This window comes from Microcaecilia unicolor, chromosome 4 (genome assembly GCF_901765095.1).
Source record: "Microcaecilia unicolor chromosome 4, aMicUni1.1, whole genome shotgun sequence".
In the NCBI taxonomy this organism is placed as follows: domain Eukaryota; kingdom Metazoa; phylum Chordata; class Amphibia; order Gymnophiona; family Siphonopidae; genus Microcaecilia; species Microcaecilia unicolor.
The window spans coordinates 309,209,468-309,222,186 of NC_044034.1; the positions used below are offsets into that span (position 1 = coordinate 309,209,468).

Below are 12,719 nucleotides of genomic sequence, written 5' to 3' on the forward strand. Positions count from 1 at the left end.
TGGAACGTTTCAAGCTAGCCATTTTGCTACATAAGAAACTTCTGAGGGGAGAAGGAAGAGTTAAAATCTCTGTTATAGATGTGTTAACTGAGGGACAGGGATGTGAAAGAATACACCTAAGATGACATGAGAGCTGGGGGGAGGGGGGGGGGGGGGGGGCATTTGAAGTGCTGAGTGCAATACCGTTTCCCCACATGCATAGTTCCAGAGCTCTGAGCACCTCAGTCATGCTGGTTAAGTTTACATTCTGTTTGTTAAACTCAAACTGCTCTGCCTGGTGTTCAACAAGGTAACCTTAACGGATCAGTCCCTCTGATGGATACCTGTTGTGAAGACCTGTAGGATTATTCTAGGAAGCAAAACAATGCTTTCTCATGCCTTGTGGTGAGGGTCATGTTTCCCAGTGTTAACAAGAATGTTTATTAAAAGAGGCCATCATGAAGGCCAGGAGCCAAGATGTGAGCTATAATTGGGCATTCTATAGTGCCCGGGTTTCCAACCACAATTGAGCACCGCTGTATATTTAACTCAAGTGGCTCCTTCTCTCTACCCTAGCCAGCTGTCTAATGGCAGAACAATTGCCCCTTTTCATTTTTGTTCCTGGAGATGTGGGAGAAGGCAATCGTGCACAGCAAGGAGTTGGCAGACATGTATGAGAATCAGCTTTTTGACTACGAGGAACTCGGCAACCTCCTGGTAAGTGTCTCTTTACATTTGAAGGTACTATACTACTTTTTTTTTCTCTTGCAGTATAACAGATTTATTGAGGCATAAGCTTTCAAGGACAGGAATCCAATTTGTCTCCACTCTTGTCCTGCAAAGTTTATGCTTCAATAAATCAGCGTATAAGGTATGACCAGCCTCTGCATTCTATTTAACTGCTAGAGACTAACACAGCCACCAACCTCAATATGTTGAATATTTCATTCGCACCAAATCTGAGCCATGTGTAAACAGGTTTTTAAAAGCCTCTTTAAAATTATTTTGCATAAGAAAATTGTGCCCAGAAAATCCATAAACATTCCACGACTCGTGCACGTTTTGGTAAAAGAAACAAATTGCAATATGGTGAAAACTTACACACAAAAAAAAAAAGCTACATACTTTATCAGCAGGGTTGCCAACTTATAAAAATGTGTTTTACTGACAGTCTGCAAAATGTTTACTGACAACATAACTTTTTTACGGACACATATATTACTGTTACTCATACTTACTATACTGAGTTTCATTCCCTCGTTCACTGAGACATAGGATTCCTTTTTCAGAACCCCAGTAGTGTTTCCTGACAATGAAGCCCATTCAGTTCCTGTGGGCTTCATCGCATTTGCTGCGCGGAGATCACTACCACAGCTTGGTCCATAGTTCCTAAACTCCAAGTATTGTAGCTTGAAAGAGCCTGAGTCTCATGAAACCACAGGCAGCCACATAATATAGAACACCATAAATTAGATGACGATTAAGTGTGCAACTTTCTGTGCAGAAATGGCAGCATTGTGGCTAAATGGGGGATATCAGTAGTCATGCACATAAGTGGACTTAGGTGCTATTCTAATACAGAGGAGTCGATATTCAAAGTGATTTAACCAGCCAGTGCTCTAATGTGTAACTGAAAGAGGGAAGTGGATGTAGTAGGAATATGGGCAGGTCATGGGCACATCTAGCAATTAAATTCGAGCCTTTTAGAATATAAGAACACTAGTAAAAATGGCCCGTTTCTCACACAAATGAAATGGGCGCTAGCAAGGTTATCTTGTAATGGCGATTATGTTTTTAAGGGAACCGTTAGGAGAAATGTTCTGTCATGATAAGTAATAATTGGGAAGGGTGTATAATTTATTTATTTATTTATTTATTTGTTACATTTGTATCCCACATTTTCCCACCTATTTGTAGGCTCAATGTGGCTTGCATAGTAACGGAGAGGCCTTTGCAGGCTCTGGTGTGAACAAATACAGGGTGATGTTGTGGTAAAATCACGTTCATGTGGCACAGCCACATTAGGGAATCAGAGAACGGAAGAGTTGTGTTATGTCCATTACGTGCTTTAGTTTGGTTGTGTTGCAGAGACTAGGCATTTAAGTTGGATCAGTAGGGTATGCCTTTTTAAACAGGTTGGTTTTTAGTGATTTCCGGAAGTTTAGGTGGTCGTATGTAGTTTTCAAGGCTTTTGGTAATGCATTCCACAGTTGTGTGCTTATGTAGGAAAAACTAGATGCATAAGTTGTTTTGTATTTAAGTCCTTTGCAGCTTGGGTAGTGCAGATTTAGATAAGATCGAGTTGATTCGGATGTATTTCTAATTGGTAAGTCGATCAAGTCTGTCATGTAACTCGGGGCTTCTCCGTACATGATTTTGTGAATCAGGGTGCAGATTTTGAAGGGGATGCGTTCTTTGATTGGGAGCCAGTGTAGTTTTTCACGAAGGGGTTTTGCTCTTTCAAATTGCGTTTTACCAAATATAAGCCTAGCTGCCGTGTTTTGAGCGGTCTGAAGTTTCTTTATGGTTTGTTCTTTACATCCCGCATAAATTCCATTGCAGTAATCTAAGAGGGGCATAATCGAACGTCGCCAGCCAAATAAATTGCTGGCGATCTATGTTGGCGGCGGCGGCGGCGGCGGCGGCGCTACAGCTGGATGGAACCGTATTATCGAAAAAGATGGCCGGCCATCTTTTTTTTTGATAATACGGTTTAGCCCGGCCAAATACCTTGGAGTTCGCCGGGTTTTAGATGGCAGGTTTGTTTTTCAGCGATAATGGAAAGTTATGTTGGCCATCTCAAACCCCGGCCAAATTCAAGGCATTTGGCCGTGGGAGGAGCCAGCATTTTTAGTGCACTGGCCCCCCTGACATGCCAGGACACCAACCAGCCACCCTAGGGGTCACTGCGGTGGACTTCAGAAAAGCTCCCACGTGCATAGCTCCCTTACTTTGGGAGCTGAGCCCCCCAAACCCACTACCCACAAATGTACTGCACCCACTAAAATTGCTCCAGGGACCTGCATACAGCCTCTAGGACTTATTGCCGCTGTATAACTTTGGCACACCAGTTCACACCTGAAGACTAATCTCTCTGAAAAAGTCCTTTCTTGAAATAACCACGTTTACTCACAGTTAACTGCAGATCAGAGTCCCCTGGTACTAAGATTAGCAGTAGGTCAGAGCTGGCACAATGGTGTACAATGCCCTCTTACAGCACCATTCAAGGTAAGAACTATGTTCTCTAACGTGGGTAACACAGGAAAGGGAACTAAAACTGGCTTACAAAAATGGCCACTACTGCATGGACTACAACAGGAAACAAAACAGGGCACACTCTGACCCAGTTAGCAGGGGGGGAAAGCACCATGGGAGTAGAGCCCAGTACCCTACACCCACCACAATGCATTGCTAATGTGACTCTGCAGGGCACCTAACAGAAAAGATGTCACACTCACCCGAGAGCCACATCGCAACCAGGGAAAGGCTGTCGGAGGATAGCACACATTCTGCTGTCATGGAGGTGGGTACGGCATTTGAGGCTGGCATACAGGCTGGCAACAAAGGTTTTTAGTTTTATTTTTTTAGTATGGAAGGGGGTTGGTGACCACTGGGGGAGTATGGGGAGGTCATCCCTCATTCCCTCCAGTGGTCATCTGGTCAGTTGGGGCACCTTTTTGAGGCTTGGTCGTGAAAATAAAAGGACCAAGTAAACCCGGCAAAATACTGCTTAACGCTGCTTTTTTTTTTCATTATCGGCGAAAGCCGGCCATCTGGTAGCCACGCCCATGTCCTGCCTTCACTAATCTACCGACACGCCCCTTGAACTTTCGCCGGGAAAGCGGCGATGCTGTCTAAAATGCCGCTTTCGATTATACCGATTTTGACGCTTTTAAGAAATCGCTGGCCATCTCCCGATTTGTGTTGGAAGATAGCCGGCGATCACTTTCGATGATAAGCTGGTAAGTGGCTTAGTACCATTGATTGTATCAGGTTGCGAAATGTTTCCCTCGGGAACAATTGCTTCACGCGTTTTGAGTTTCCACGTTGAGTGGAACATTTTCTTTGTTGTGGATGCCACTTGGCTCTCTACTGTTAAGTTACAGTCCATTGTAACGCCGAGGATTTTCAAACTGTCTGAGCTAGGAAGGGTGTGATCAGGGGTGTTGATACTTGTGGGGATGTCCGCGCTGTGTTGGGTTGAGAGGATGAGACAATGAGTTTTTTCTTTATTATTGAGTTTTAGTTGAAATGCATTTGCCCATGAATCCATGATGTTCAGGCCGAGCTTGATTTTGTTGGTGATTTCTGTCAGTTTGGTTTTGTAAGGAATGTATATTGTGATATTGTCTGCATATATGAAAGGGTTAAGGCCATGGTTGGATAAGGACTTGGCAAGTGGGATCATCATTAAGTTGAATAGGATCGGTGATAGCGGTGATCCTTGCGGTACTCTACAGTCTGCTTTCCACGGTGATGATATGTTTGAATTTGATTTTACTTGATATGTTCTTGTGGTTAGGAAGCCCTTGATCCAGTAAAGTATGTTTCCACCAATCCCGAATTTATCTAGTAATCTTAATATATTATGGTTTACCATGTTGAATGCACTAGACATGTCGAATTGGAGGAAAAGGATGTTTTTCCCTATTGCTATTTCCTGCTTGAATTGGCTAGAAGAGTGAGTAATACTGTTTCCGTACTGTGGAGGGGGCAAAAGCCTGACTGTGATTCGTGTAATATTGAGAATTTGTTTATGTAATCTGTAAGTTGTTTGGTTACCATGCTTTCCATCAGTTTGACCACCAACGGGATAGATACTACTGGACGGTAGTTAGTGATTCTGTTTGTTTTTTCTTGGTATCTTTTGGTATTGGGGTGAGTAGGATGTTGCCATTTTCCTTAGAGAAGAGGCCTTTCTGAAGCATGTAATTTAGGTGGGATGTGAGGTCTGCTATGAAGCGGTCAGGGGCGGATTTCATTAGGTAGCTGGGACAGGTATCTAGTTTACAGTGAGTGTTGGAAAACCTACTGATCGCCTGGGTAACTGTTTCGATGGTAAGGAGGGTGAAGTTTAACCAGGCCCGATCTGCCGGGTATTCTCCAGGTCCAATTCATTAAGGAAGTTTTCAATGTCGGTGTTGTTCTGAGGTAGCGTGTTGCATAGGTTTACAATTTTTTCATTGAAGTACTTCGCAAGTTTATCTGCAGATGGGATGTCTGTATTTGTGGTGTCTAGGAGTTTGTTCACAAGTTGGTATAATTTCTTCATGTCTTTGTAATCTGTCCCTATTTTGGTTTTATAGTATGATCTTTTGGCCTGTTTTATTGCGTATTTGTATTTTCTTTGTATTTGTTTCCATGTGTTGAGTGTATGTTCATCTTTTGTTTTATTCCATGCTCATTCGAGTTTCTTGGTTTGTGTTTTTAAATTTTTCAGCTCATTGTTGAACCATGGTGTCGAGGAAAGGCTAAAGTGGCTAGGACTTTTCAGCTTAGAGAAGAGATGGCTGAGGGGAGATATGAAAGAAATCTATAAAATAATGAGTGGAATGGAATGAGTGGACATGAATCACTTGTTTACTCTTTCCAAAAATACTAGGACTAGGGGGCACACAATGAAGCTACAAAGTAGTAAATTTAAAACAAATTGGAGAAACTATTTCTTCACTCAACATGTAATTAAACTCTGGAACTCGTTGCCAGAGAGTATGGTAAAAGTAGCTAGCTTAGCAGGGTTTAAAAAAAGGTTTAGATAGCTTCCTAAAAGAAAAGTCCATAAATCATAATTAAGATGGGGAAAATCCACTGCTTATTTCTAGGATAAGCAGCACAAAATGTATTTTACTGTTTTGGGATCTTGCCAGGTACGTGCAACCTGGTTTGACCACTGTTGGAAACAGAATACTGGGCTTGATGCACCTTCAGTCTGTCCCAGTATGACAACACTTATGTTCTTATGTGTGGATACAATACAGCTAACTGGCACCGAATGTGGAAGACCTCTGTGTTCAGGGAAGATTGTATTACTCATATATTTGATATTAGGAAATTGTCAGTTAAATTCTACACAAAAGCAAAGAGTGGAAAACAACAGGAAGGCAACCTCTACGGAGAAGAAAGCCAATACAGGGTGAAGTAGAGGTTGACCAAATGATGAGCCAACTCAGGAGATGTTGCTTGAAAATCCTTTTATTCAAAGCACCAGGATAAAGACCCGACAACGGGCTGTGTTTCGGCGGATGGAGCCACCTGTCCCAGGGTTCACACCAGTAAAGATGCCTGTAAAATGCAGTGTGTCCAAGCAACCACCATGTGTCAGTGGAAAGAGAATACTGGTGTGACCCGTGAAGCAAGCGGCACCATCCGGAGCGTGTCGGGTCCTTGTCCTGGTGCTTTGAATAAAAGGATTTTCAAGCAACATCTCCTGGTCTTACCTCTACATCATCCCATTTTTGCTCTTTATATCAAGTTTCTGCTCTTTTAAAATGACATGAGAACATCAAGAATGTTTGTTATGTTTCACGTTGTTTTACAACCAGAACGAGAGAAAAAATACAGAGGGCTCGATATTCAAAGTGATTTAACCAGACAGAAACAGCTCTTGGTCGCTTAAATTACCTATTCAGGGCTAACTGGTCATTTTCAGTGGCACTTAACCAGTTAGTGCTGCTGAAAATGACCGGTTAGCGTTCAAAGCCAAACTAACTATTTTGGGTGTGTTCCAGGGACAGAGTCAGCTCTTGGCTGGTTAAGTGCCAATGTTCAGCATTTAACCAGCCAAGGTCACTGAATAAATAAGACTGCATAAAAGCCAGTCCTGTTTATACGCGGTGCCCCATAGCCATTTGCTGAAAATCACAGTTATAGTGCTATATATATGTGTGTGTATATATATTATACTATATATATGCTATATATATATATATATATATATATATATATATATATATTAGTAAAAAAGGCCCGTTTCTGTCAGCAATGAAACGGTCGCTAGCAAGGTTTTCCTCGGAGTGTACGTTTGAGAGAGAGAGTGTGTGAGAGATGGAGTGTCTGTGTCAGAGAGAGAGAGACAGAGTGTGTTTGTGTTTGTGCGAGAGAGAGAGTGTGTGAGAGACAGAGTATCTGTGTGTGAGACTGTGTGTGTGTGACAGAGAGAGTGTGTCAGAGAGTGTGTCATAGAGAGTGTATGTGAGTGACAGCGAGTGAGTGAGTGTGTGCTCCCCATCCCCCCCCTCTCAGGACCCCCCCTCCCCCCCTTTATGGTCTGAGGACCCCCTTCCACCCCCACCTCTCTGGTCTCAGGACCCCCCTCACCCCCTCCCTCTCCCCTGCTCCCCCTCCAGCCACCCATGTCCAGCGACCCTCCTCTTCCCCTGCCCCCCTGCAGCCACCAATGCCCAGTGTCTGCCCGTTCTCTCCCTTCCTTCCGTGTATAACCCCCCTCTCTCTCTGCCCCTTTCCATCCAGCATCAGAGCATCTGCCTCCTTTCTTTGCCCCTTCTTCCATTCAGTGTCTGGTCTGCCCTTTCTTCTCATTTCCAGCGCCGTCTGCCCCTCTGTCTGTTCCCTCCATGCTCCATCCATCATCATCATGCCCACTTTGTGTGGGGAAATGTTGCCTGACCAATTTACTTCAATTCTTTGAAGGAGTAAACAAACATGTGGACAAAGGGGAGCCAGTTGATAATCGTGTATCTGGATTTTCAAAAGGCGTGTGACAAGGTACCTTATGAAAGGCTACAGAGGAAATTGGAGGGTCATGGGATAGGAGGAAATGTCCTATTGTGGATTAAAAACTGGTTGAAGGATAGGAAACAGAGAGTGGGGTTAAATGGGCAGTATTCACAATGGAGAAGGGTGGTTAGTGGGGTTAGTTAGTGGGGTTCCTCAGGGGTCTGTGCTAGGACTGCTGCTTTTTAATATATTTATAAATGATTTAGAAATGGGAGTAACTAGCGAGGTAATTAAATTTGCTGATGACACAAAGTTATTCAAAGTCGTTAACTCACGACAGGATTGTGAAAAATTACAGAAGGACCTTACGAGACTGGGAGACTGGGCGGCTAAATGGCAGATGATGTTTAATGTGAGCAAGTGCAAGGTGATGCATGTGGGAAAAAAGAACCCGAATTATAGCTACGTCATGCAAGGTTGCACGTTAGGAGTTACGGACCAAGAAAGGGATCTGGGTGTCGTCGTCGATATTACACAGAATGCTTCTGCTCAGTGTGCTGCTGCGGCTAGGAAAGCGAATAGAATGTTGGGTATTATTAAGAAAGGTATGGAAAACAGGTGTGAGGATGTTATAATGCCGTTGTATCGCTCCATGGTGCAACCGCACCTTGAGTATTGTGTTCAATTCTGGTCGCTGCATCTCAAGAAAGATATAGTAGAATTGGAAAAGGTGCAGCAAAGGGCAACTAAAATGATAGCAGGGATGGGACGACTTCCCTATGAAGAAAGACTAAGGAGGCTAGGGTTTTTCAGCTTGGAGAAGAGACGGCTGAGGGGAGACGTGATAGAGGTATATAAAATAATGAGTGGAGTGGAACAGGTCGATGTGAAGCGTCTGTTCACGCTTTCCAAAAATATTAGGACTAGGGGGCAAGCGATGAAACTACAGTGTAGTAAATTTAAAACAAATCAGAGAAAAGTTTTCTTCACCCAACGCATAATTAAACTCTGGAATTTGTTGCCGGAGAATGTGGTGAAGGCGGTTAGCTTAGCAGAGTTTAAAAAGTGGTTGGACGGTTTCCTAAAGGACAAGTCCATAGACCGCTACTAAATGGACGGGAAAAATCCACAATTTCGGGAATAACTTGTATAAAATGTTTGTATGTTTGGGTAGCTTGCCAGGTGCCCTTGACCTGGATTGGCCGCTGTCGGGGACAGGATGCTGGGCTCAATGGACCCTTGGCATTACTTATGTACTTATGCACTTAATAGAATTACCCCTCCCCCCCCCCATAAGGGGGTAATTTTATAAAGGCTTTTTCATGTGTATGTATCATTATAGCAAGTAAAATGCTATAATGGCATAAAATTATCCCCTGTACTTTTACGCAATTCAGGTGGAAACATACTTGGAGTCGGGATATAATACACCAACACTGATGCAGTGAAAAAACAGGATACAGACACAGTTGTTAAGGGGTGTTTGTTGAATTGTGTGTGCCACAGAGTCACGATGTACCTGTGTTCATAGTTTACATGTGTACATTTATACCAGCTTCCAAGCTGATGTAATGTAATGTAATGTAAATTATAGCTGTGATTTCAGCTTCTTTTGTAGAGCTGTTTTATAAAGACCCATAGACATCTATGTATCTTTCTAAAATAGTCTTATCACCTACTTACATTCCGAACCTAGGCAAACTGTTGTAAAATTACTCTCCATGTGGCTTATTTATGAAAAATTATCTCCACCATTTTCTTTCTGGAAGAGGCGCTTTGTGAACAGGGTCTTAAATCCATGTTATGGGCGATAAATCAGAAAAACAAAATGAAACAAAACAATATTGTTTTCTATATATACCTCTAGTACAGTGGTCAACACATGGTCTGTGGGCTGCAAGCAACCCCAGAAATCCTCCGTTGCAGCCCTCAAATAGTTGTGAGAAATGGTCTACACCTCCCCATGATCCACTTTCTCTCACTCGCCTGTCTTGGCCTTCCGAATTTGCCTTTAATGCTGCCATACTGAAGTCATGCTGCTTTTCTCACCTGCCTGATTAGTAGATGAGAGGCTGGTGCAGGTGTAGCTTACACTTCCACGGGAACCCCGCAGAACTGCTTCCATCCCGCGGGAACCCCACAGGAACTGCTTCCATCCCCGCGGGAACCCCGCAGAACTGCTTCCGTCCCCGCGGGAACCCCACAGAACTGCTTCCGTCCCTGCGGGAATCCCACAGGTTCCGCGGGATTCCCGCAAACCCCGTTCCCGTGCAGCTCTCTATGCCCGAAGCCTCTCTTACCTGCCCGAAGCCTCTGTAGCGTCCCTCCTCCTATGCAGAGCTTCCTGTTTCTGGGCAGAATTCTACAGAGGCTTCAGGCAGGTGAGGGAAGCAGCATGCCTTCAGTGCGGCAGTGTTACAAGCAGGTTTGGAGGGCCAAGATGAGTAGGTAGACAGAGCTAAGAGTGAAAGGATATGGACTTCAGGAGAGTAGGAGTGCTGGGAAAGGTTATTAGAGGTGCCTGGAGGAAAAAGAGATGGGGGGGGGAGGGAGGTTTCAGAGGGACAGATGCTGGAAATAGATGAAAAAAAGCAGAAAAAAAGGAGATAGTACCCATAGAGTGGAGGAGGGAAGGAATGATTACTATGGAGATGGTGCCCATGCAGAGGAGGAAGGGAAGAGAAAAAGCAGGAGATGGTGCCCATGGAGGGAAGAGGAAGGGAAGAAAAGGGAGGTGATCATGCCTATGGATGGAAACTAGATAGATTTGAGAAGGAGGAAGAAAAATTCAAGAAAGTTGAATGTGAAAAATGGATATAGGGCAGGAAGCGAAGGAGAAACAAAATGATTAGAAAGGTAAAATCACTAGACAGCAAAGGTAAGAATAATAATTTTATTTTTTTTATTTTAGAAGTTAAATGTGTACTCCTGAAATGTTTTGGTGGCCCTTGGAGCTTTTTTGTGTCCACTTTGCAGCTCTTTGCATGAAAAAGGTTGCAGACCACTGCCCTAGTATATATAAGCACAAAAACCTTTTAGAAGCACTAATGATGTTAACAATGGATGATTTCAATAGCAAAACAATTTTTGTTGGGTTTTCTTATATTATTACTTTTCTGCTTTCAGAAAAAACAAGCCACGTTTTACGAGAACATCATGAAGGCCATGAGGCCTCAGCTGGAGTATTTTGCTGTTGGATACTATGGGCAGGGCTATCCTTCTTTCCTTCGGGTGAGTTAAGAGTGGAGGGCCTCAGAGCCTTTTCTGCATACAGTGTTGTTGATTGGCTGTAATACACAATGCCTCAGAATAGTCACACAAAGCCATTGGCCACACACAGTTATGTGTCGACATCACATGGCTAACCTGTTGAAAAAGAAAATTGGGGTCTGTAATATGAAAAGGGGAAAGAATTATTTTGTAGTTACACTCAGAAATTCATGGTGCAGCATTCTAGTAATTGTGTTATCCTGGGAAAAAATTTGAGTTTTTGAGTTTCCATACCTTCCATTGGATCAGCATCAGAGATGATACTGAGGGGAAGTTATCAACACAGATTACCGTTAAGATGGGTTATTCTACCTGAGTGATAAACTTGCTCATCCTCAATTCCAACATAGTTGAAGAATGGTATATGCACCAATCTCTAACTCCTTTGATTGGCCTGGGGAGAGGGGAGGGAAGATGATGTTAGGGGGGGACTTTGTTTAATTGATTGAATTTTCATGATGTGACTGTGCCACCTACTGAAGAGTTACAGTATGTTTTATGATATTGTATTGTGGGATTCTTTTTTAACTTAAAAGACAAACAAAAAACAGGTTATTTTACCACAAGTCATTTTATGCAATGAAACCCTGTGCTAAAATAGCACGACTTGTGGTACAATAAGCCATCTTAAAGGTAGTCCACATTGATAACTTTTCCCTACTGTGTATAAATAATAACATAAGAATAGCCATACTGGGTCAGACCAGTGGTCTATCTAGCCCAGTACCCTGCTTCCAACAGTGGCCAATCCAGGTCACAAGTACCTGGCAGAAACCCAGTTAGTAGCAACATTCCAGGAACTTGTCTAAACTTTTTTTAAACCCAGATACTCTAACTGCTGTTACCACATCCTCCGGCAGCAAGTTCCAGAGCTTAACTATTCGTTGAGTGAAAAAATATTTCCTCCTATTTGTTTTTAAAGTATTTCCGTGTAATTTCATGGAGTGTCCCCTGGTCTGTGTACTTTTTGAAAGAGTGAAAAATCGATTCACTTCTACCCGTTCTACACAGGATTTTATAGACCTCAATCATATTCCCCCTTAGCTGTCTCTTTTCCAAGCCAAAGAGCCCCGATCTCTTTAGCCTTTCCTCGTATGAGAGGAGTTCCATCCTCTTTATCATTTTGGTTGCTTTTCTTTGAAGCTTTTCTAATTCTGCTAAATCTTTTCTGAGATATAGCGACCAGAATTGAATGCAATACTCAAGGTGTTCAGTTCCACAGAGATCCTTTCTGCACAGGTCATCTTAGGAATTATCTTTTGGATCCACAGTGAGCTCCAAAGCAAATGCATACTGTCAACTCTGCGTAACAGTAATGTTCCCTTAAAATATGTTGTACAGTAAATTTTAAGGAATTCAGTTAAGGGACAATTTGTAGCTAGGTAAGTGCATAAATTTATGCCTTCATGTTTAGCCGAATATTCAGCTGCAGTTATCCAACTAAAAGTACAGTTGAATATTTGACTATTACAGCACATAATGTTACTGCTTTTATTGTAGCCACACTTACCTTTCTACATTTAGTTGGGTTGTTCAGAGTATCACATGACACATTAAGTTTAACAAGTTCACTCCGGTACTGCTTCTTTCTTACCTGGTTAAATCTGTGCATGTGGCTAGCATTACTGATATGTGTGCTACCATGTTAGTGCACATTAACACTAATCCTTATCGTCTCATCAGACCAGTCCAGACACTTGGTTTTATACTCCCCTACCAGCAGATGGACACAGAGAACAACTAGTTTGCTGACCATCCTCTAAAGGATCTTGTGTAGGTTTCACTCTCCTAGT

At 42.8% G+C, this 12,719-nt stretch overlaps 1 protein-coding gene across 2 annotated transcripts in view; it reads left to right on the forward strand.

Annotated features, from left to right (window-relative positions):
* DOCK5 (dedicator of cytokinesis 5) overlaps positions 1-12,719 on the forward strand; it is a 291,277-nt gene that overhangs the window by 246,911 nt on the left and 31,647 nt on the right. For both annotated transcript variants that reach the window (XM_030201825.1, XM_030201826.1), the window contains exons 39-40: positions 607-696; positions 10,783-10,887. In XM_030201825.1, the coding sequence (XP_030057685.1) occupies positions 607-696; positions 10,783-10,887 (195 nt within the window). The remainder of the gene's footprint in view (positions 1-606; positions 697-10,782; positions 10,888-12,719) is intronic.